At 38.8% G+C, this 23,159-nt stretch overlaps 3 protein-coding genes, 1 long non-coding RNA gene and 1 other non-coding gene across 12 annotated transcripts; 3 read left to right on the top strand and 2 right to left on the bottom strand.

Annotated features, from left to right (window-relative positions):
- Positions 1–567: 567 nt before the first annotated feature.
- Positions 568–639, top strand: trnap-agg (transfer RNA proline (anticodon AGG)). The gene has a single exon. It is a non-coding gene; the product is annotated as a tRNA-Pro (tRNA).
- Positions 640–2,607: 1,968 nt separating this feature from the next.
- Positions 2,608–12,628, top strand: LOC139628898 (trichohyalin-like). 5 transcript variants are annotated; one of them, XM_071491061.1, is made up of 6 exons: positions 3,362–7,651; positions 7,832–7,876; positions 10,450–11,099; positions 11,971–12,098; positions 12,205–12,332; positions 12,438–12,628. In XM_071491061.1, exons 1-3 carry the CDS (start codon positions 5,842–5,844, stop codon positions 10,581–10,583), a joined length of 1,989 nt encoding a protein of 662 aa, XP_071347162.1. In that variant the 5' UTR covers positions 3,362–5,841; the 3' UTR covers positions 10,584–11,099; positions 11,971–12,098; positions 12,205–12,332; positions 12,438–12,628. The 5 variants fall into 5 exon arrangements, with proteins under 5 accessions (XP_071347159.1, XP_071347162.1, XP_071347161.1 ...); XM_071491060.1 differs by having other exon boundaries at positions 11,965–12,098; XM_071491058.1 differs by lacking the exons at positions 10,450–11,099; positions 11,971–12,098; positions 12,205–12,332; positions 12,438–12,628 and adding an exon at positions 2,608–2,716 and having other exon boundaries at positions 5,578–7,651; positions 7,832–8,546.
- On the bottom strand, positions 7,790–16,080 carry LOC139628901 (retinol-binding protein 2-like). 4 transcript variants are annotated; one of them, XM_071491066.1, is made up of 5 exons: positions 15,929–16,080; positions 15,278–15,456; positions 14,477–14,578; positions 12,724–12,786; positions 7,790–7,840 (listed from the first exon to the last, which is right to left on the bottom strand). In XM_071491066.1, exons 1-5 carry the CDS (start codon positions 15,999–16,001, stop codon positions 7,805–7,807), a joined length of 453 nt encoding a protein of 150 aa, XP_071347167.1. In that variant the 5' UTR covers positions 16,002–16,080; the 3' UTR covers positions 7,790–7,804. The 4 variants fall into 4 exon arrangements, with proteins under 4 accessions (XP_071347167.1, XP_071347166.1, XP_071347168.1 ...); XM_071491065.1 differs by lacking the exon at positions 7,790–7,840 and adding an exon at positions 10,928–11,054; XM_071491067.1 differs by lacking the exon at positions 7,790–7,840 and adding an exon at positions 11,849–12,050.
- LOC139628906 (uncharacterized) lies at positions 13,897–14,277 on the top strand. Its single transcript, XR_011692874.1, has 2 exons — positions 13,897–14,023; positions 14,057–14,277. It is a non-coding gene; the product is annotated as an uncharacterized lncRNA (long non-coding RNA).
- Positions 16,081–17,849: 1,769 nt separating the features above from the next.
- rbp1.1 (retinol binding protein 1, cellular, tandem duplicate 1) lies at positions 17,850–21,788 on the bottom strand. The gene is made up of 4 exons (XM_071491069.1): positions 21,610–21,788; positions 20,894–21,072; positions 20,148–20,249; positions 17,850–18,623 (listed from the first exon to the last, which is right to left on the bottom strand). Exons 1-4 carry the CDS (start codon positions 21,680–21,682, stop codon positions 18,573–18,575), a joined length of 405 nt encoding a protein of 134 aa, XP_071347170.1. The 5' UTR covers positions 21,683–21,788; the 3' UTR covers positions 17,850–18,572.
- Positions 21,789–23,159: the final 1,371 nt, after the last annotated feature.

The following is a 23,159-nucleotide window of genomic DNA, read 5'->3' as shown; positions in this document are numbered from 1 at the left end:
GCACAGCTGCAACACTTTTTGCATTTCTCTCAGTTATACAGAGACTATTTGGACTAGACCAAACAAACTTTTATACATTAAACTTAATCCCCAATTAACTTGCCTTTTTCCTCTCAATAAGCATAGTATTCCAAAAACATGTATGGTTTTACAATAATATTATAGTATTATTTATTTATTTATTTAACAATATTCATGATAGAACAGTTATTGAGCTTGTTTTGCAAAGAACATCTTTTAATTGAGGTATGAATTCCAAAATAAGGGCTTTGTTTCAAGACAACATGGCCTCTACGCCTCCAGCAACATGTTATTGGAGTAATTTTGTAAGTATTAAAAAAAAAAGTTCTTACCACAGCAGTTCAGGTTAAGGAATACACATGTACACACATGCACACGCCCAGAGATATATATATGTGTTTGATCACTGGCCACTGCTGTGCTGAGAGGGTGCTATTAAAATTGATGAGATCTAGGGCCCTAAGAGGCCACATCAGCAGTTTGAAAGGTTTGATCACAGACCTTAATGTCACAGAGAGATATGAGAGACATAATTTTATGAATACTGGCTCGTTGGTCTAGGGGTATGATTCTCGCTTAGGATGCGAGAGGTCCCGGGTTCAAATCCCGGATGAGCCCTGCTTTTAACCACTGAGGGTCACAAAAGTCTGAATGGCTACTGTAAATTTCATTTCTAAGGGAAATGGAAACCACATGGCTACAGTCTGTGAGTCTCAACAGAATCTGTTCACCCTGACGGTATGAATGAACACAGGCAGAAAATATGATGATGATGAGTGAAACTAAAAAACCCAGGGAGTGGAGAAAAGAATATGACTAATCCAATTATTAAAAGAAGAAAGAGATGAGAATGTTTCTATTGTACTTACCTGCCTTTATGTAAACTGTTTCAAATGGATCTTATGAATGATCTGGCTTCGTCTGTACTGGACCACCATGAGAAGATGTCCTATTAGCTCGTGCAGACAGCAAATAACTGACAAAAACCCCCAAAAACTGTAATTATCAAGTGAATTTGATCGATGTTTTGCATGAAGACACAAGTTGCATATGTGGATGTCTCATCTGGATCATCAGCAGTCTGATCTCACACTTGCACTCACGCATCACAAACATTCTGTAATCAGATCTTACTTTTCTAATATTGGCCATAAGTTCTGTAAGCAGCAGTATTGAGGTAGTTACTTTGTTAGTTAAAGATAGGAATTCATTTCTGTACTCTATATTACTTGCTCTCTACTTTCTGTTATATGTTACTTACTGGTTATAGTAATTATACTGCTGATGTCTTTTGAGTTTATAACGCCACCACCTTAAGTGTATTTGCATACTGTATTTCAGAAAACTGTGTAAATATAGCTGAAAAGATCAATTAATCACTTGATAACATTGTCATTTTTTAACACACATACACATACAACAGTCTGTTTCGCATATGTACAGTTAGGATAATAGAACAGGCTAATGTGTGATGCCATTGTCTTGGTTGAATAAGGCTGAATATATCGGCATGAAATCCTTGAGTTTTGACCGTGTGTTTTGAATGTGATGCCAACTGCTTCTTTTGAAATGCTGCTTTTACACTGGAGATTCAACACAGCAGACAGTGGGGACAGAAAAGCCATGATGTCAAAGACATTAAGAAAAGTCCATGAAACAATTGTTAAATAATAAAAACAACAATGAGGTTTTTTATATGCTTATTGGTACTTCATTTGTATCTTTGAGCTTCACTTTATAGAATGATATCAAAGACCTTTGTTTCCTTGTGTTCAACTTAAATCTGAGTTTAACATGAACATAAAAGGAGGATTTAGGGACAACACAGGTATTTTGGAAGCCATTCATGGCCCAACATGCCATTTAAACAAGCACACATACTGCACACAAAGAAAGGAGAGGGCGAGACATCTTCTGTCCCATGGGCAAAATTTTGAAATGTACAATATTTTTATATTATTAGATTCTGGGTTTTTGGTTGAGTAAATAGTAATAGATGTAGGTTAATTGGTAAGAATCTTTCAGTAAGTATTCAAACTTTTTATAGAAAAACCTTATTACACATACATTTTTTTTTAAAAACTGTATTTTTATGTCTTAAAACATGTCTAGAGAGATTTTAAAATGTAAAATATAAAAATATTTTGAACAGTCAGGTCGTCAGTCAACAACCATCAAAATCGTATTCTTATATTATCTATATAAGAATCTTAATCATATATAATCTATATTTCTATGTAGGCTTTTGTGTGTATTATATGCACAATTTTTATTTATCATTATTGTATATAATTGACACAGCAAAACTAGTCATATCAGATAGATAACTGTAGAGGGGAAAAAATTATAAAAAAAAAAAAAAAAGAAAAGAAAAAAAAGTTCCATCATACATAGCAACCAGCTGCTCCTGTCACAGCATTTTTTAAATTTACAGATCAGTACCAACAAAAAATAGCCACAAAAAAAATGATGCACTAGGTATTATTAAAATAATATAAAACGAAAATAAATAAAAAATAAAATAAAATAAAATAAAATAAAATAAAATAAAATAAAATAAAATAAAATAAAATAAAATAGTGTGCATAGAAACCAGCTGCTGATCACCCATAACAACTGCATTCGAGAATGCTGGTGGAACATAAATACAGACACCGAGCCGGGAGCCGTTTCTTTCACCGAGACCTTCGGAGAGGTAAGTCAACTTTCTAATATTGGTTGGTCTAAGCTAGACTTAGTTAGCAAGCTAGCATTAGCAAGCTAGCATTAGCACTAGCATTAGCACTAGCAATAGCATTAGCGTTAGCATTAGCAGTTTGCATTAGCAATAGCATTAGCAGTTTGGCTAACTATTTTCGTCAGAAAAAAATGTGTCGGAAAAGACATTTTTTAAATAATGATGTCAATAATTACTTTTTTTCGCCCATTACATACATTTTAGTTTACAGTGTTGGGCAACACTTCAATAAGTAACATCGAGTACCATTAAGGTACGTTCAGGCAGTTTTTTTTTTTTTTTAATTAAAATCGGAAATGAAAAAACGGAAAAATCATGGTATTTTTGTTTTCTCGTTTTAAATCAAGAGACCCGGAAAAACAGAGCCGTTTTCCCGTTTTTTTGTCAGAATTAAAAAAAACGAAACGAAAAACAACAACATCAAAGTAGAAGAAACTGTCCAATTTTGGTGTATGCAAATTTCCTTTTTTAATTTCTCGCTGTTCAATTGAGCAATGGAAAAAGGTAGTCAGGTGATACGGAAGTAAAGGTAAATACTTCAAAATAAAAGCCAAAAGGCGATAACGGCCAGTCTATAAAGTGTAAAAAGCAAATAGATAAAGATATATTTTTGCTTAGGTCTTTGCATTAAGACATGGAGAATATTTTATCAAGCGTGTATATAGGGGTGGCCGTTCTGGCCAAAAGATCATATGACAATCTTTTGGGGTAAAGTCGCAATCACGATCAGAATCACGATCTACATCATATTTCCGCTATGGTTTTATTGTGAAAGTCCTGACTGGAAGTTGTGATCTGTATCTTCTCGCCACACTGACGCCAGAAGCTTCTGGAGTCTTTCGGGACTTTTGAAGCACAATACTGCTTCTGTATACAAACTGTGTTACATCTTTCGCTTAGTTCACAGGGACTATTCGTTTTGACAGCGCTGTTATTTAATTATGAGGTGCTGTATCAAAGTGTTTTGATTTGTTTTGTCGCCACTGACCAGTTAGCCCTTGCTTGGCCTGCAGCCCTCTTGTCCCGTCGGCGCACTGCACCTCCACCGCCCCGGACTGCAGTTGGTGACGGTGTTTCTTGCTCTGTTCCGGTGGATGGTTGATACCGCTACACCAAGCAGAGCAGAACAAGGACTGAACTTTTAAAATTAAAGATCTAAATATAGCACCTATAGGGCTGTGCCCATGGACAGTGATGTTGGTGATGACCAGGGCGACCGTGCCATTGCCAGTTAAAGACTAATTTGGCTTGTTTTGGCTTGTGTGTTCTTATTGTGTAATGTTGAATTAATGTTACATTTAATTTGCCCTGCCAGTTTCATATTGGCATCCCCTGCATACAACCAGTGTGCTTGTACGTACACATCTGGACAACCTGATCCTCATTTAAACTGCTTGTGTGTATCTGCTGCACTGTGATTAAACAGAGTGGAGGAAGTCCACAAGCAGCGTTAATTAATAACCTAATTTATAAACGTGGAAATGCACAGTGGGTTCTACGGTATATGGTTCTTCCCAAACTGTGTTCTGTGGTGACCAGCAGAGGTCCTCAAGTACCAATTGTACCAAATAAGTCAATATTCTCCTATGATAAAGCTAATGTTCACTTTTTATAGCTGTTGTTGGTTATTGGTTGTATCAGACACTGCAATTTCGACTCAGAAATTCATCAGTCCTCAGCCATACATTAGCCCTATAGAGGACAAATCAATCTGCCAAATTGATATTGTATTGATCACAATCATATTTGCAGTAGGGAGCTTTTAGCCTATGTGTTGAGCATAAAATAACCATAACTACGTATAATGAAGCTATTTTACACATTAATAGTCTCTATTCTAGACAGAGTGCCAACATACATCAGACTTCAAAAGAAAAAAATCATATTAGAGATATTTCAGAGCTAACCCAATAATTTAATGGGTTCCATAAATTAGACAAATAACGAACAAACTGTCTGTCTATCTGTGCTTGTATAATTTGAAATTTTGTAGAATGCCACTGGCAATTATATCATCTGGCTTTTATTTTGAAATATTTACCTTTACTTCCGTGTCACCTGACTTTGTTTATTCATTACTCAATTTAACAAAGAAAAATGAAATAAGGGGATTTGCAAACATCAAAACTAGACAGTTTCTTCTACTTTGCTGTTCTTTTTTCATTCTGACAACAAAAATGGGGAAATGGCTCTGTTTTTCCGCTTTTGGTTCAAAATACCATGGTTTTTTCCTTTTTTATTAATTTCTGGTTTGAAACGAAAAAAAGGAATTGCCTGAACGTACACTGACCTTTGGAGTTCTCTGAATCCTTTGAAGGGGCTGCAATTAATAATGAAAACTACTCGAGCATTAGATCATTTTTCATGTTCAAGTAGTAGCTGGTGAATAAAAAAAAAAAAATGAGTTTTTGTACTTCAGAAATACCGTAATGTGGTTGCTTTTTGTAATAAGTAATGAGTCATTGCTAACAATTTTTTTGTAAGTTGCCTGAAATATTTATCTTTTGTTGTGCTAAGGAGATGCCAATGTTTTATGAAACATGTGGTTATTATTTTGGTGGTTATGCCATTCTTGCTGAATAAGAGGTAGTGAGGGTTCTGTGTAGATCAGAGCTATGTAGTTGCCCTCGTTGTTGTCATGCATCTTTAAAGAGAGCAGCCTGAGAATGAAAGTGATCACAGAGAAGAAACTGTGAATGTGAACCAGAAGACAAATTAATTGTAATGGGGAATATGTAAATACAATAATAAGAAGTAAAATTTGAAAGTCTTCTTAATTTCTCTGCAATTACAAACAAAATTATGAATTTGTCTTACAGAATACTGAAAAGTGAGCACAAAACAAGTGGACGGAGAGAGAAAAAAAGAAGAAGAAGAAGAGAGGCTGAGGAGGACTGAAAAGGGAAGACTTGGAAAGGCTAGAGGGAGAAAGACAGGACTAGATAGAGAAAGAAAGACAGAAAGAGAGAGGTGGGTGCAGGAGGAGAGAGAAAGACAAGAGGGAGGAAAGAGAGAGGGGGGGGAGTCAGGATTTGGAGGAATTTGAAGAACAGAGGGGGCTGCAGAGAGAAAGGTAGGAAAGGATGGAGACTAGCAGAGAGAGGAGGAGAAGGAGGAGAGAGAGACAGGATCAGATAGAAAGAGAGAGACAGGAGCAGGAGGACAGAGAGAGACAGGAGAGGGAGGAAAGGGAGAGACAGGAACAGGAGGCTAGAGAGAGACAGGAGAAGGAGGAAAGAGAGAGACAGGAGTGGGAGGCCAGAGAGAGACAGGAGAGGGAGGAAAGAGAGAGACAGGAGAGGGAGGAAAGAGAGAGACAGGAGAGGGAGAAAAGAGAGAGACAGGAGAGGGAGGAAAGAGAGAGACAGGAGAGGGAGAAAAGAGAGAGACAGGAGAGGGAGGAAAGAGAAAGACAGGAGAAGGTTGAGAAGAGGAGGAGGAGGAGGGAGGAAAGAGAGAGACAGGAGAGGGAGGAAAGAGAGAGACAGGAGAAGGTTGAGAAGAGGAGGAGGAGGAGGGAGGAAAGGGAGAGAGAGGAAAGAGAGAGACAGGAGAGAGAGGAAGCTGAGCAACAGGAGAGGATGGAGAAAAAAAGGAGGAGGAGGGAGGAAAGAGAGAGACAGGAGAGGGAGGACAAAGAGAGACAGGAGAGGGAGGAGAGGAGGGAGAAAAGAAGGAGGAGGAGGGAGGAAAGACAGAGACAGGAGAGGGAGGAAAGGGAGGAAATAGAGAGACAGGAGAGGGAGGAGAAAGAGAGACAGGAGAGGGAGGACAAAGAGAGACAGGAGAGGGAGGAGAGGAGGGAGAAAAAAAGGAGGAGGAGGGAGGAAAGAGAGAGACAGGAGAGGGAGGAAAGAGAGAGACAGGAGAGGATGGAGAAGAGGAGGAGGAGGGAGAATAGAGAGAGACAGGAGAGGGAGGAAAAAGAGAGACAGGAGAGGGAGGAAAAAGAGAGACAGGAGGATAGAGAGAGACAGGAGAGGGAGGAAAGAGAGAGACAGGAGAAGGTTGAGAAGAGGAGGAGGAGGAGGGAGGAAAGAGAGAGACAGGAGAGGGAGGAAAGAGAGAGACAGGAGGATAGAGAGAGACGGGAGAGGGAGGAAAGAGAGAGACGGGAGAGGGAGGAAATGGAGAGACAGGAGAGGATTGAGAAGAAAAGGAGGAGGAGGGAGGAAAGAGAGAGACGGGAGGATAGAGAAAGACAGGAGAGGGAGGCTAGAGAGAGACAGGAGCAGGAGGCTAGAGAGAGACAGGAGAGGGAGGAAAGAGAGAGACAGGAGCAGGAGGCTAGAGGGAGACAGGAGAGGGAGGAAAGAGAGAGACAGGAGCAGGAGGCTAGAGGGAGACAGGAGAGGGAGGAAAGAGAGAGACAGGAGCAGGAGGCTAGAGAGAGACAGGAGCAGGAGGCTAGAGGGAGACAGGAGCAGGAGGCTAGAGAGAGACAGGAGCAGGAGGCTAGAGAGAGACAGGAGAGGGAGGCTAGAGAGAGACAGGAGCAGGAGGCTAGAGAGAGACAGGAGCAGGAGGCTAGAGGGAGACAGGAGCAGGAGGCTAGAGGGAGACAGGAGAGAGAGGCTAGAGAGAGACAGGAGAGGGAGGAAAGAGAGAGACAGGAGCAGGAGGCTAGAGAGAGACAGGAGAGGGAGGAAAGAGAGGAGAGAGAAATACTTGGAAGGCAGGAGAGAAAGAAATATCCCTGTGAGGAGAGAGAGAAGTGGAGGAAGGAGGAGCATGTTGGAGAAAAACAGGGGGGGCAGACAGAAGTAATTGAAGTTTTGTCAAAAAAGGGACTAATTTCAAACCTGAAAATACGATATCTTGAACACCAGAAGGAACAAATCAACAAGGCCATTTCAAAGACCTACAAGAAGGAGGATGCCATTGATGCTGGTGGTAAGAAAGGCAGCTTATATACTGTACATTTTATTTCACTCTTGTACGTGCTGCTACCTGTAGTTAACTAGTCACTTTCAATGTTTTTATTGAGATGTCATATTCAAAAGACTCTAATGTTCACACTTAAAGGTTTTCAGTTGCACTTCAGGCTTATCTTTGGTATTCTGTTTCTTTCAGATGATACTCCTGAAATGAAGGAGATAAGAACATGGAGGCAACAGGGTAAGAGGAAGAAGCTGCTAAATAAGCAACAAAAACTAGAAGAAAAAATAAAACACAAGAGGGAGAAGAGGGGAGGAGAGAAAAATCAAGAGAGGGATGGCGAAGACAGTGAAAAGAAAGTGGGGATAGTTTCAAAATTAGTTACTGGGTTCTTTGCAGGGTATGGTGACTTGAACATGGCGGTTCTTTAAATTGCGAATAATACTTTCTGAATCTAACATGTTGACATAGGCATCATAGCTGGTATGATCCCATAATAGTTAAATAAACAAAAAAAATTCAGTATTCAAGGGTTGGAGCACACCCATCAGATTCACAAAGTGAAAACAACACCAGCCACACACTGTCACGGCTCTTAACTGAACAAAATCTGAACATGTACTGTAAGTCTTTAGGTTTAACTAGCCGATAAATCTGTTCAAAGTAGGATTAAAGTAGTTAGAGAAGGAAAATATAACCTCTAAAACAGTGATTTTAATGCAGAATAAAGTTATTTGTCCTCCTGTGAGGGGGGTGGAGGCGGGTTAAAAATTGATTACAAAAAAGTTTATCAATGTCAGCACAAATGGAAGAATGAGAAACATATGATTACAGTAATGTATGTTAGGCAGTACAATTTAATATGATTTACCAATTTAATCCTACCAAAATAAAATGTTATTTGATCTCATCTATTCAGATTGAATCTAATACGTTATTATCAATATCATAATCAGTAACTCAGTAATAGCAATATAGTCACTATTATCGTCATCACTTAATAGGTTTAAGCAGCACCGGGTGAAGGAACAGCCACAGCATCACGTGATATGACATGGATTCTACTGACACTTCCTACTGTTGCAGCCCAACAGTCTACTCCGGCAAACTGGTCATTCTCCTGTAGTAGACAGTTGGGCTGCAATGTTAGGAAATGTCAAGATAGAATCCATGTCATATCACGTCATGCCATAGCTGTCCTTTCAACCGTTGCAGCTTAATGTCCCTAATATTTACCAACTGCAACAGCATATGAGTGTATGTGTGTTTATGTGTGTGTTATCATGGCAAAATGTGGTCCTGGAGACACCTACTGTAGCAGGAACTACCACAGAGGCTTTTTAGAGAACTTTTGCAGATGTTTATATGTAAAATAAAGGCAGCGTTAAAGATGGGGTGTGCTTGAAAGTCAACATGTTGACTGGCATAGCAGCTGGTGTGATCCCATGACAAGATGGTCTCTAGGTAATATAACTTAATATTTAAATTAAAAAATGGAAGGAGAGTCCAGAAATGAAAGAATACAAAGCTTGTGTGACAACAATCTATTCTAAGAAAGTCTAAAAAAATGCAACTCTTTAGGTTTAACTAGCTGATAAATCAATTCAAAATAGTATTAATGTGGTTAGAGAAGGAAAAGATCATTTCTATAACAGTAACTGTAATACAGAATAAAGTTATTTGTCCTCCAATGAGGGGGGGTGGAGGTGGGTTAAAATTAAAGTTAAAGAAAAAAAGTACCGTTAATGAGAAACATGCAAGATAGTAAAGTGTTTTCATACACACTTAAACACATTCAAATAAGAATTTGAAACATGTATGCATTCTGATGCTATAGATCCTAATTTAGTATAGTGTAGTATAGTCTGATGTGGTCTAATGTCATGTTCTTTGATGTGTGCTCACTTCAACATGTCCGTTACATAAAGCACACATTTTATTCTGTGAATCCGCGCTGCCACAACAGTCTCTGTGATGTACATTTTGACATCTTTCTGTATCCTTAAGGTTCCACATGGACCATTCACGTACAGCCTCACTCATAAATAATTTCCAATTATGTTTAAAGTAGTTAGAAGAAGAAAATAGAATTTTCATAATAATAACTATAGGATAATATAGTTATTATATATATATATATATATATATATAATAATGGGTTAAAATTAAAGCAAAAAAACAAAAACAAATGAGAAACATGCAAGATAGTAATGTGTTTTCATACACACTTATACACAATCAAATAAGAAATTGAACTATGCATTTCAACATCTTTTATCTGTAAGGTTCTCCATGGACCAAGTAGTCTAAGTAGTATATTAAGTAGTTTAAGTACTATATAATATAAATTTAGAATAAAGTTATTATTAATTTAGAATAAAGTTATTTGTCCTCCGATGAGGGGGGGTGGTGGCGGGCTAAAATTTTACAAAAAAGGAATGAGAAGCATGCAAGTCAACTGCAGCGTCTTTTGTCCAAAACACTTTAACACAGTTATATCTAATATAATGTTATAGATTTTAATTCAGTATCCAGTGAGATTAAAGGAGAGAGAAGAAGGTAAAACATTTGTAGTGGGCATTGTCCACCACAAGACAATCAAAACTAATACCAAAAAAATAAAGTTTCTTTAGCAATTTTACTGACAATGCCAGGGATGAAGTGGGTGAAAAGGACTGGATTGGACACTTCAAGTGTAGTGTGTGGATTCTGTAAGTGTGAAATACGTGCAGATGATGCAAATCTTGTTCAACATGCCAACACTGACGAACATAAAGGAAATGCAACACCTTTCCCGTCAATGATGCTTACAGACATGGGATTCATGGTCTCAAGGCAAAACGAGACAAGACAGAGAAGTGGGCTGAAGGTAGTAACCTACTTATGGGGTCATCTTCATGATGGCTCTGGAGGAAGCAAGAAGGGAGAGCACGGCAGAGAAATATGAAGAGCAGGTGTAGTAAATTATTGGTGGAAGTGCAAGAAGGCCTTGCAACTAACATCCAGATATGGAAATCTATGACTGTGTTCAGGCTGACCACCATTCTCTCACAAGCAAATCCACAGCTCAGAGCAGTCTCAGTGCAGAAGCTCTACTCTGGCTATCCCACAACACCCATGGACAAACAAGGTGGAAAGTTTGGCAGAGCCCTTTTGGGTAGCAGTGCTCCAGACCAGACATTCAAAGAACTTGGCCTCTTTGCTCTGTCATTGATTGTAATGCCTTTGAGCAATGCTGGTGTAGACCAGGTGTTCTCTCAGATGAGCCCAGTCAAGTCAAAACTCAGGAACAGAATGGGAGCAGAAACTCTCAGCAGCATACTCCTCATAAAATATGGACTGAGAAGACAACACATATGCTGCAAGGACTGTGTCCCAAGCCAGGAGATGTTCCACCTTTTCGACAGCTGCATAGACTCTGAGAGGAGCAGAGAGACAGATGAAGATGGTGATTTTAATTAAGGTAAGCACTGTCACTGTGTCTTTTTTTATTAGTGCCAGGTTATGATACTAAGAAGGGAAGATTTTTTTAAATAACAAGAAGGAACAGAACAAGTCTAAACATTAAACTTTTAGATTTAACCCTGTAATGCCTGACCCCAGAAATAATGGACAGAAAATTCTGATTTCTTGAATCTGGAACCTTCATTTGGCCCTTTCACAAAATTTGAAAAAAAAATTACAAAAAATTATTTGCATATAGGTTTTTCCAAATTTTATACACGATTTTACTACATACTAAAATGCAAAAAATTATGTAATTATAACTTGCTTCAACAGCTGCAAGTTATAATTACATAATTTTTAAGTGTTCATGTTAGAATATTACTAAAAATTTCAAAGAAAATGTCACTGGAAAATCGTAAAAATTGCAATTTTCTTTACCTTGATCCAGTGAATTGGGAATCTGAAGGTGGCCAACTTGGATTGTCCCATGTACAGTGTTTGAATTGTTGTAGTGATAAAGGTATCCACCAGGGGTTGGAAGACAAGTATCAGATTGGACACAAGAGGGTTTTGAGTGAAGTTTTTACCATAAGGTGATGCAATAGGTCTCAGAAATGCTTGTATCAAATTTGATGCATTTGGCATTATAGGGTTAAGGTGAAGACATGTTTTAAGGTTAGGATAAGGTTAATTTTAGGTTAAGGTTAGGGTATAAGGGTTAAGTTTAGTCATGTAGTACTTACAGTTAAGGTTAAAGTAAGTCTCTCTCTCTCTCTCTCTCTCTCTCTCTCTCTCTCTCTCTCTCTCTCTCTCTCTCTCTCTCTCTCTCTCTCTCTCTCTCTCTCTCTCTCTCTCTCTGTGTGTGCATGTGCATGTGTGAGTGCAAGTGGAAATGTACATGTATGTTCAAGAGGAATAAGACAAGAAGACAAGTTCAAGCCAGGGGATGTTCCTCCAGCGTCATGCACTGTATGAAAGAGAGTGATGAAGACAGTGAAGATGGATTTTAATTAAGGTAAGTGCTGTTACTGTGTTTTGTGGATTAAACAAACTGGAACAGAACTAGGATAAAGGTTATTAAAGTGTGTGTGTATGTGTGTGTGTGTGTGTGTGTTTTACAGAGAAACAGAGCTGATAACAACACAAGGAGGAAGACAAGATGAAGCTGGGGGATACTCTAATGTTCCTCCAGCTGCATTCTGTGAGTGCTGAAGAGTGATGAAGACAGTGAAGATGGATTTTAAGAAAGGTAAGGTTGTTACTGTGCTTTTTTCTGGAAACAAATAGGAACACAATAGGATGCAACTTATTAAGGTGTGTGTGTGTGTGTGTGTGTGTGATGTGTGTGTTACAGAGGAACAGAGCTGATAACAAGACAAGGACGACAAGGACGAAGGACAAGTTTTTTGGTTTTTTTTCCATACATTAATTGAAATGGCCAGTCAGAGGCCCAGTATGTGTAATTTTTAATGATTGTTTAAAAAGCCAACAAGTTATGTTTGCTTTGCCCTCATTAATATAATAAATCCAACTTCTGTTCTTTCATTTTCATTAATCCATTTAATGATTCTTCATTTTTTGTTTCTTATGAAATGCAGTACATACACATATATATTGATGAAGTGACCTCTCACACTCACATTGTGGTAGGTAAGCTCGCCTGAGTTGCTTCTTTGGGGCTTCCCATAGACCTGACTGAGAATCTTCAGAGGCAAACAACAAAAAAAAAACAACAACTTGAACATGACTGTTATTGAAAGCACAATATAGCATACTTTGTTGCATTTGCTGTCCATGTCCAGTTTTGAATAACTATACATGTCAGCATAAACAGAAGAATAAGGTGCATGGATGGATGATAACAATTATGTGTGTTAGCCAGCACAAACTAAACTAAATTATTACTAATGATTCACCACTACATAGCACCTTGGTTTTATTGTATGTCTTGAAACTTTTGAGTATTTTAATGTGAAGCCTCTTCATAATTCTAATCCATACACTTCAGTGGGAAATGTTTTGTCATTATTTATAGTTATTAATTAAATAAAACATGTATAATTTATAAATGTTCTCTACACTGTTGGGTTTTTCTCTAAAACAAAGTAAGCCTTACCCTCTAAAGTGCCTTGAGATAATGTATATTATGATTTGGCGCTATACAAATAAAATTGAATTGAATTGAACATTTATTAGATGGATTTTGTTACTAGTTACTTTGCCACTTACAGATTAAACTATCCAATTGAATAAAAAAAATGAGTAAATTAAGCTCCATTTTGCCAAACTATAACAGTAAAATGTTATTTATATTTATTTATTCAGCATCAAAACAGAACTGTCCTGATTGTAACAGCTGTTATTCATTACATCACAAAACATCTGTGTACACCCTAGAGAGTACAGTTGGCAGGGGAGAGGGATGGAATGATTCAGATAATGTACTTTATTATCTAACGACTATTTCCATACAGTATCATCTCAGAGTATGCTGTGTATGAAAAACAATCGAGCACTTTGGACATGACATCAGGCACATGTTATGGATTCACTGAGGATTGTGTCATTTTAAATCATCTAGTTTGTTTATTGAGTTTGTCTTGTAGTAATAGGAGTAGTGTCAGTCTGGTCAACAACAACACAAAAGGTTACACACAGCTTGGATTTAAGATCAACTACAGGGTTTGGCATATTTTCATGTAACGTGAATAGAGTCCAGCAGCTTAGATCCAGTGGTGTCATTGTTAAATTACTCAATCTCACCTCGTCTCATCCAGGATGCTACCATACTTTTCCAGCAGATGGCGATATAAGCATTGGTTTGCAAAACTGACTTAGTAACAATGAAAGATGTGTTAAATGCGATGTAATTTTAAAAAATGTGAAAGTTATAACTATGTGTTAATTTGTTACTATTGTGCAATGATGAGTTGGACTTCTGTATTAGTTTTACTTCCGAGCAGCCACTCTGAGTAAGCGTGGACTGTCACTCCCTCCTGTCAAAAACTTCCTTTACTGTTTCTGATGTTAAACATCTATTCATACACAAGGCAATAGGTTGTCTGAAAAGCACCTTTATTTGTGTTGTTCATAAGTTTGAGAAAAAGTATTATTGAGGAGCAAACAAACAGAGTGAATGAAAACTAGACCAGATATTTGCTTTTTATTCTTTTCTCTTGAACACTTGAAGACAAACTATGTCTTCACACGTCAGCTCCTGTCAGTGGAGAGGAAAATTAGTCTGTTAAGATAATGTAGCATAATTAGTAAAAAGGGCATTAAAAATGTTAAACCCCACAGAAATGTCCCCCTTTCTTTTTAATCAATTAGCCCATGATCTTTTTCAGCTCATTCACGAAAATATAATTACCATGACCGATACTGTCAACCCACCAGGTACAGTTTGTCTCCTTCGATCCAGTGTTTCCAGCCACGATTGGCCTTCTCTCCTTTCTGGGTGCACACCAGCTTGTCCCCCTCCCAGGTCACCAGACTCTAAACAACATATAGTGCGTTCAGAAAACAATAAACTTAATTTGTAAGTCTGTAACATATTTTCGACTTAAAATTGTGAGAAGGAATTTTCCCTACAATTATGCCTGTGGCTAAAAGTGCATGCCTCCACATCCTACATGACTACTTTTACACGAGTATGCAGTAATTGAACTCTGAATAACAGCCACTTAATACCTTACAATGAACTTTACTGGAATGTGAAAATACATTGCTTTCATTTTTCCCATTACCTCCAATGTCATTAATCTAGTTTTCCCTCACCACAACATTTCCCATGTTCCTGATATTGAAAGAAGTATGGCTCAAAGTGCCTGATGCACCACTGACAAGTCCAAGTGTTCTAATTTTGGGGGTGTCATTCAGCTGTAGATTTAAACAAGATATTCTGGTCTCCTATTCCCCTGTATTTGAAATGACTTCCTCTCATCCAATGTAACCACTCTTCATCACTGTTAAATTTTGAATCATCAACACATTACTATTGATGGTTTTAGTCTGTTTCTGGTGCCAATGCTACACATAAACCACAGAGAAATCATTCCCAGGGCTCACTTAGATAACGCAGTCGTGATTATCACATAAGCAACAAAGCAACAAAATGGGAAATATTGCCTCATCAGATAAACTATCACTGACTCTTGTCGCTTCAAGGACTCCACACATGCAAGGTCAACTCACCTTGACATTTCTGTTGTCCAGTCCCTTGGTGTACTCATCAAACTCCACCCCTACAGTGAAGGCCAGCTCATAATTCCTGAAGGTGCTCAGTGTTTTGAAGTCAAACTTGTCTCCATCTTGGGCAACCACTTTGGTCTGAGACAGGGAGATGGCAATTTTCCTTGTAGCAAAGTCAATATCTGGGCCCAGAATAGACAGACTTGGTTATATGGTTAATTCAGACCAGTCAGATCACGCTGACTAAATTATATTTTTTGATGAACAGAGAATTTTGAGCATTTCACTGACTTCTTTGTTTAGTAGAGTATACATAATGGTCTTCTGGGAACTGCAGCTACGTTTATGATCAAAAAATAATGTATTTGACCAAGCATGATTCTTAAATGTGAATAATTTTAATATTTCCAATTATAGTTGTACTCAACAAGAATCTGTAGTGAAATCACTGCAAAAATGTTTTCTCATGATCTCCAAGGTAGATCAGAACACGAGGACAGAAACTCTGTCTTTACAGAAAGATTAAGCATGACTCTGGATGATTTTGTTTCTTATTCAACCTGTCACAACACCCTCGTATCTCTACTGCTACCACCACGTAACTAAGAGATCACAGACCAATATTAAACCCATTAAAATTGAAATGTTTCTTACTTAACACTTTCAAATACTCCTCAAATTTCTCATTGGTTTCCAGTATCCATTTCCCACTGAAGTCTGCAGGCATGGTGGCAGCTGGTGACACTGTTGTGTGTAGACTTTAGACAGTGTGAGGAGGGGGAAGGTGCATGGTCTCCCTGTGCTTTTATACAAGTCAGGGGCATGAGGGCAGTGAACTATTGATAAATGAGTTTATAGCTCGGAGGGGATTGGCAGGGGCAGTTGTTTTGCAGGGGGAGGGGGAAGACCCACCCTTTTCTTTTTGTCCTTACACACTCTTTGGGGGAGGTTACTTAGGGCATATGTGCCCACCCACCCACCCACATACACACACACACACACACACACACACACACACACACACACACACACACACACACACACACACAGATACACGCATCTGCCACCATCCTTTTCTCACTTGTGCATTTGCCCATTGCACATACAGACACTAATGTAATGATTGGTGTACAATGTACAGACAGAAGAAGCCGTCTTCTGACATCTGCCAGCAGTGAGTCCTTATTTGGTCTTTTTCTGTGGCAAACTCAAAAGGTAAACCAGAATATTTGCACACTGAGCACAAAGGTTAATAAAGTTCAGTCTTGCAGTAGAAAAAAAAAAATCAGCATTTGTGGCTAATTTTTAAATGAAAATAAATAGTTGAGTACGTTTTTTTTTTGAAGGATACATTACGCACACGCACAAACACACACACACACACACACACACACATATACATATATATATATATGATACTCTCGATTTATAATTTGTGTCGGATATGGTTTTCCCACAGAAAGTTAAAATTACTAGTTTAAAATTCTTCAAATTACATCTACTCCTTATCCCTCATTGAAAAATTCAGTAGCCATGAATATGAAAATATTTTGCTACATTTGCTATATTCTGCTATACTCTCACTGCTATATTAAATTTGGTAGTGGTGTGTGTTATCAGTGGCGGAGTCCACCATTTCCACTCTGTATTTAAATGGCATACACAAGGACAAAGGATTCACAGGAAACTACAAATGTAGCTCCTCCGAGCATTTCAAGCCTTTAGTGATCAATAAATAAATAATTTCTACCGGAAGTCTGGAACTTGTAACCACAGGTGTTGCCAAATCAAACTACCACTGGACACAAGAAGTCTCCCGCTTCTTAACAAAAGTCCATTCTCAGTGTGGACTGAGCATTGGCTGAAAATCTTCTCCTGCCCTGAGCGGTTTGTTTGTTGATCAAAATGAGAGCTGAGTTGCAGACGTTCAGCCAGGCAGCCCACAAAGTCAGCAGAAATGTTTTATTGAGAAAAAATGTAAATGTAGATTTTACTCTGGCATCAGACTCTGTTTGGACCGCTCCCTAACAGCATAATTTTTTGAACCAGCCAAAGGAAGAGCAGGGAGCGATCAATAACAACCCCCTGGGGAACCATAAATAAACAGAGGCCGCAGGTAGAAGCCGGGGTGGTGGCGGCGGGGTGTGAATGCACAAGAAGCGGCAGGAGGCGGCACAGCAGGGTGGTCAACAGCAGCAGCAGCAGCAGCAAGGAATGAGCAAGTGAGTTGGACAGCTTATAGTGACTGCAATGGCAATGCACAAAGTGAGCTGACAGATGAACTGATTCAGAGCACAGCGTGGCTCAAGTTGTCTGGCTGAACCTCCGCAGGCTTCGCTCCTTTACTTTTGAAATTCTTAAGTAGAGACCCTCAGATTCCTCATGCATGGCTTGAGAGGCATTTTCAGATAAAAGCAGCTCCTCAGACCAAGCTTCAGTAAATAAGAATGGTTCATTTCAATGGTTTGTCTGGTTGCATTACGGGAGGTGGACCTGCCCACCAAAACAATTTCTTTTCCAACACTCAAGAAAGATCTAACATGAGGTTTAACTAGTCAAAAAAACACAAATGACATTGTTGAGCACTGTTTCATTTATTGATTGATGATTCCTTTTACTAACAATTGCACAGTCCCAAAGGTTTTGGGAGGGATATATGTACACATCTCATATCTGATATCCACTGTAGAGACTAAGCATCAGTAGCCAAGATGGTTACCATCCTCAACCAAACTCAGATCGTTGTTTTCCAGCCACAGCAGTCATTCAGAGAACTAAAAAGGGATTGACCCTTTTAAAGTGTTATAATACTGTTCTCTTCTCTTCACTGTGTCCAAAACTTTTTCACCGATCACTTCAGTGTGTTGTTTTATCAGTCTGGCTCACCCATCAGATCAGCTACACCTAGCATCCAACACATCTAAACATGTTAATCAAAGAAGCATCCACCCTGAGACAGATATGCCGGATTGCATTTTGTGATGTTACATGATACACACAGTAACCTGCCCTTACTGTATTTCTTATACTGTAGGTTGGCTTTGGCAGAGTAAGGCCACAGCTTTGATGAAACATAAATGTGTCTCCCAAAACCCCCCCCCCCCCCCAAAAAAAACCGAACAAAACAAAAACATTCATACCAAAGTAATGCATATGACACTGGTAGATGGACGTATGGAGAGATGTGGAAATGGTGCAAAGGGGAGCTGGATGGTATTTCAGAGGCAGGGGATGTGTCTGGTGTGTCTCTGTGAGTCAATGTCAGCCGGGGTCACTGTCTCGTTCAGTAAGAGCCATCTTAGGTCTTCTTGAAAACCTGCTTGCTAACAACTCCTGCAGCTCTCAGCTCCTGTAGAGAACAAAAAAAATGTAAAGTTTCTGATTTCATTTTTAAAAAATTCAGAATACGATTCTGGCAAACAGGAATGACCACAGTATAGTATATATTTTTGAAGTACTGTGTTATTTATTGATTCAGGCTGTGATTTCTTGCTGCGTGAGCTCCCCCTGCAAACAATATATATAGTCAGCCCAGGTATGGTACATAATAAAAAGTGCCCCAGCATGTTTTAATTCATCTTGTGTGTTGACAGAGTTGAATGGAATCATCGAATTATTGGCCAATCAAGACCTGCTCTTTCCCCTCATGGGACAACCTCATGTTTTTGACCAAAAGTTGACATAGCAACAGTAACTAAGGGCTTGGGTAAGGATGGGTTGATTATCAGTAAAGTATGCATCACAAACAGCGAATGTGATGTACAACTAGTTGAGGATATCTTTTTCAATTATTCCAATCATGCAACCATGCATCTCCAAATTATGAATACGTTTTCATGAGCTATGAAAAGCCCTGAGTTCAGCTTTGTGGCAGCGTATTTTTCAGATGATCCAATGAAAAGAAGCAGGAGAATTTTCTCAAACCACAATGGAACATTAAATCCTTTAATTTACATACATACAATGGACAGTAACAGTTGGCAAGTTTACTGACGTTTATCCACCTTGCAATATATTAACTGCCACCAGAGGTCAATGTTGCCCTTGATTCAAACCGTCTTCCAGCTCTTGCGAACTTTTGACTAATAACTAATTTCATGGCAGCTGATTGAAAACATCTGTTGGCACCACTTAAACCAAATAATTTGGCTGATTATTTTTGCTTAGCTTTGATAGCAGTAATCATACAGAAGGAAATCTGATAATGCTGAACTAATGAAAATGGTAATGTGCAAGTCATTACTTTAAAGTCTGTTCAGATGCTAATGCTTTCATTACAGGCCACACTGGGGCCACACTATGAATTTCACAGAGGAGTTGTTTTAAAAAAAAAAAAACCAACAAAAAACTTCTGAAGTCCTTCTAACAGAAATTAGATTTGCAAAGTCAAGATAGTAGTAACACAGCAGAGGTTGATGTCTGCTCGATTACTGGAGATCTCAGGTCATGAAGAAATTAGATGACAAATGAGTTGCAGAAACTGGACAGTTTTGCATTTAATTTGAAATCTTGCATTATTTTACATCAATCTTTTTCTATAAATGGGAGGAAATATCAAGATATATATGAATGTGTATTATTTTCCCTTGAAAAAGCATCCTCAGAGGTAGTTTCTTATGTGGAAACATGATTTATTTGGCAGTAAATGTGCTGTAGCCACATACTTGTAACTTTGATAAACTACATTTCCTGTGTGCATGCACCTCACACAGTATAATGTTATTACTGCTGGAGCTGATGGGCTAATTCATACTAGAGTCACACATAAAAATATATGCACGGCACATACAGTGCTGAGAGGCATTTCGGATTTGGATTGAAGTGTCCAAACTGCATACATTAATATTCACGGGAGGAACTGATGTTTTCTTACCAAATGAAGCTCATCTCCTTCCACCCAGTGGGTCCAGCCTCTTCCTTCAATCTCTCCCTTCTGCACACACACCAGCTTGTCTCCCTCCCAAGTGATAGTGGTCTGCATTAGGGTCACAGGTCAGGGAGAGACACAGGTGTGATTACAATGCAGGATGCATCAGTGGAGGATTTATTCAGATTTGACAATGTAGATACACATTTCCTCTCATAAACATATAGATTTAAATATATTTAATATGCTGAGTGAGAGGCCCGCCCCCCCCCCCCATCCCTCTTAAAATAATTACTCAGATAAAATCACCACATACCAACATGTGACCTTCTCTCTTTGCCACCCTCCAAACAGCTTATAGCTTATCTATAATCAGCCTATCAGCATACAAAAAAGGTTTTTCAAGGGGGACCACAGATAATCTTTGAGCATATTCAGTATTCACTGACACAATCTGATCAAATGAACGTGAACCTTGACTTATTTCTCTGCCTCTTCCACTTTTCTTTCCTGCAGGACCTGACATCAGGCTTCATTACATCAATTCACTGGCAAGGGTCTGAGAAGTTTGGGAAGTTTTACAGGTGGAAAGTTTTGTATGGCCACCATATAGGCTCATTACAGTCTAGAGAGGTGCCACTGAGAAAAGTCCGTTTATACACCTCCAGGTTTTGCACCCATAGCAGATGTGTCCATGTCACAGGTTGCCACACCTGCAGCAATGTAATTTAACTTTAATGTCAAATACTCACCATGCATTTCCTGTCATCCACTCCGGACAGATCCTCCTCGAACTCTTTTCCCACATAGAAGTCCATGTTGTAGTTTTTGAAGGTGCTGAGGGTTTTGATGACTATGTGGTCCCCATCGTGGACGATCTCCTTGTCAGGCTTCAACAAGTTTGCAATTTTCCTGATGGCAACATTTACATCTGCGACAGGTCCCCAAGTGAGGTGAAAAATGAATGAGGAACAGGAGAGGGACAGAGAGAAGCAGGGCATTTTAGTGCAGTTACAGAACTTCAGAATAATATGCAGAGTTTTAAAAAAAAACTGCCTCAGTTAAAAGAAGTTGTTTTATATGATATTTTGCAATCCAGCTTGTTAAATTTGGGTTTAAACAGAACACTTCTGTTAAGATAAAAAAAAAACAAAACACCCTGTTCCTGTTGGTTATTGTGATTCCATAAAAGTAACTGGAAAACAGCGAATTTCCACTTCCTTTATTTTGGTAATAATATCAGATGTGAGACAAAATGCCTGTAATCTCACTCTTCCAGAGGTGAAATATTAAACCTGTTTATAAATAGTAAAGGATCAGTGACATAGTTATTTGGATATTGTGACTGGCATGTACATCAATTTCTATATTTATATTGTAATCCAGGAATGATGTGAGGCTTGTTCCAATAACACTAAAAGGCCAGTTTCATTTACTTTTGACTCACTAAAAACTTTTTTTTTCTCACCTAGAGCCTTCATGTAATCCTCGAAGTTTTCATTGGAAATCATTTTCCAATATCCATTCAGATCGGCGGGCATGTTGGCTGTGTCGTGGCTGGTGTCTTGAGCTTCAGTCAGTGAGGAGGTCCGCTGTGGACGGCTACCGGCGTCGGGATGCAGAACCCGCCGTCAAACGCCTCAATTTGAACTCGCTTCACTTTAATCCGATTACCTGTTCCCTGGCACCTCCTACTTCCCTCCCACAACTGACACCATGCAACCCCGCAATCCTCACCACGCTTCCCCTGGATGTGTGCTCGGAAACATGCAGCATGCAGACATAATATAGAAAACACTTGTGCGCTTTATGTCTGCCTGCGTGGGATTAGGACGGCGTGAGTACACGTCCTTTATTAATGGACACAGGCGCACTTGTGCGTAATTCCACGTGTGGCAGATTTGGCCTGGTGCTGTTGAATAAGATCACGCCTGTTTCAATCACGTTCAGATCGGGATTATAAAGCATCGATCAGCCCAGTGGAATAAAATCACACAACGATCAATAACCCCCCCCCCCCCACTCTCTACTGTCCTATCGAATAATAAAGGCACAAAATGCCCAAAAAAGCCCAGAAAATATCTTAAAAAAAAAAAAAAAATTCTAACTGCAACAATTAAATGTAGCACAAGAGGTCTGCCACATCTTTTGTCTGGCCTAAATAACTCAATTAATTTGATAATCTCTCTTTTGAGCCAACTGCAGCCAACCCACTGTCTCAATCCTTTACAGGCTGCAACACAAAGACACAAAGACACACACACATCCTTGGCCACAGTGAGCAAACACCTTCTGTAGCTGAGCAACTGTCAGGATTACTTTAAATCCTTTCGTGGAAAAACATACAGGCCGGCAGACACGCAGTGTGTGGATGATAATGGGGAAACTGAATAGATCCATAGTGAATGGCTGTTGGGAAGCTGCTGCACAATACAGACACCCTCAGTGATCTTTATATGAGACCAAATTCATAACAGGACGAAGTTTACACTTTACTATTAAAAAGTTACACATGGTGGCATCCTAGTAGCACAGTGTGGTTAAATGCTCTATAAATACCACGCCACAGAAAAACACAAAAAACACATTCAGTCACTATCTGAGCTGATTTGTCAATTTTTACACACAAGACAGACAAACAGATACATCAATAAATAAAGGATTTAGTATTTCTCCAACAGAATCAGATTGTAGTCCCCGCAGTGTGGAGAAGGCTTTCAGACAACATTTAGACCTCCATGTTGGAAAACAGAATTGACTGAAAATGTTTCTCAACAGCTCTTTTAAAAAAAAAAAAAAAAAAAATCTGAAATATTTTCACTGATATTTGGACCTTGAATCCTGTTTCACAGACGTTGCCCTTTTTTGATGTGATTTCTTTTCAGCATGTCTTGATTTTCTTTACCTGTTATTAGATTTGATCAGTTTTTTGTTCATATGATTTAGTTCTCTAGTTTTTATTTTTTGTGCCTGTCTCTGTCTTGATACCAGCAACAACAATGCAGGTGGAAAGTTTAA

This window comes from Trachinotus anak, unplaced genomic scaffold, assembly GCF_046630095.1.
Source record: "Trachinotus anak isolate AG129_WGS33_773 ecotype Australia unplaced genomic scaffold, CSIRO_AGI_Tana_v1 ptg000012l, whole genome shotgun sequence".
NCBI classification, from domain to species: Eukaryota; Metazoa; Chordata; class Actinopteri; order Carangiformes; family Carangidae; genus Trachinotus; species Trachinotus anak.
The sequence above is the reverse complement of the archived record's forward strand: the minus strand, read 5'-3'. Positions and strand labels throughout refer to the sequence as shown.

Bases quoted from the DNA above. Each gene is read 5' to 3' on its own strand.
- LOC139628898 (XM_071491058.1), top strand. From the start codon at position 5,842: ATGGAGACTAGCAGAGAGAGGAGGAGAAGGAGGAGAGAGAGACAGGAT. The intron at 7,652-7,831 runs GTAAGAAAGGCA...TGTTTCTTTCAG, and splicing joins GGATGCCATTGATGCTGGTG to ATGATACTCCTGAAATGAAG.
- LOC139628901 (XM_071491065.1), bottom strand. From the start codon at position 16,001: ATGCCTGCAGACTTCAGTGGGAAATGGATACTGGAAACCAATGAGAAA. The intron at 12,787-14,476 runs GTGGGTTGACAG...TTGCCTCTGAAG, and splicing joins AAGGAGACAAACTGTACCTG to ATTCTCAGTCAGGTCTATGG. The intron at 11,055-12,723 runs GTGAGTGTGAGA...TGCTCCTCTCAG, and splicing joins GCGAGCTTACCTACCACAAT to AGTCTATGCAGCTGTCGAAA.
- rbp1.1 (XM_071491069.1), bottom strand. From the start codon at position 21,682: ATGCCCGCCGATCTGAATGGATATTGGAAAATGATTTCCAATGAAAAC. The intron at 21,073-21,609 runs GTGAGAAAAAAA...GACCTGTCGCAG, and splicing joins GGATTACATGAAGGCTCTAG to ATGTAAATGTTGCCATCAGG. The intron at 20,250-20,893 runs GTGAGTATTTGA...ACCCTAATGCAG, and splicing joins TGGATGACAGGAAATGCATG to ACCACTATCACTTGGGAGGG.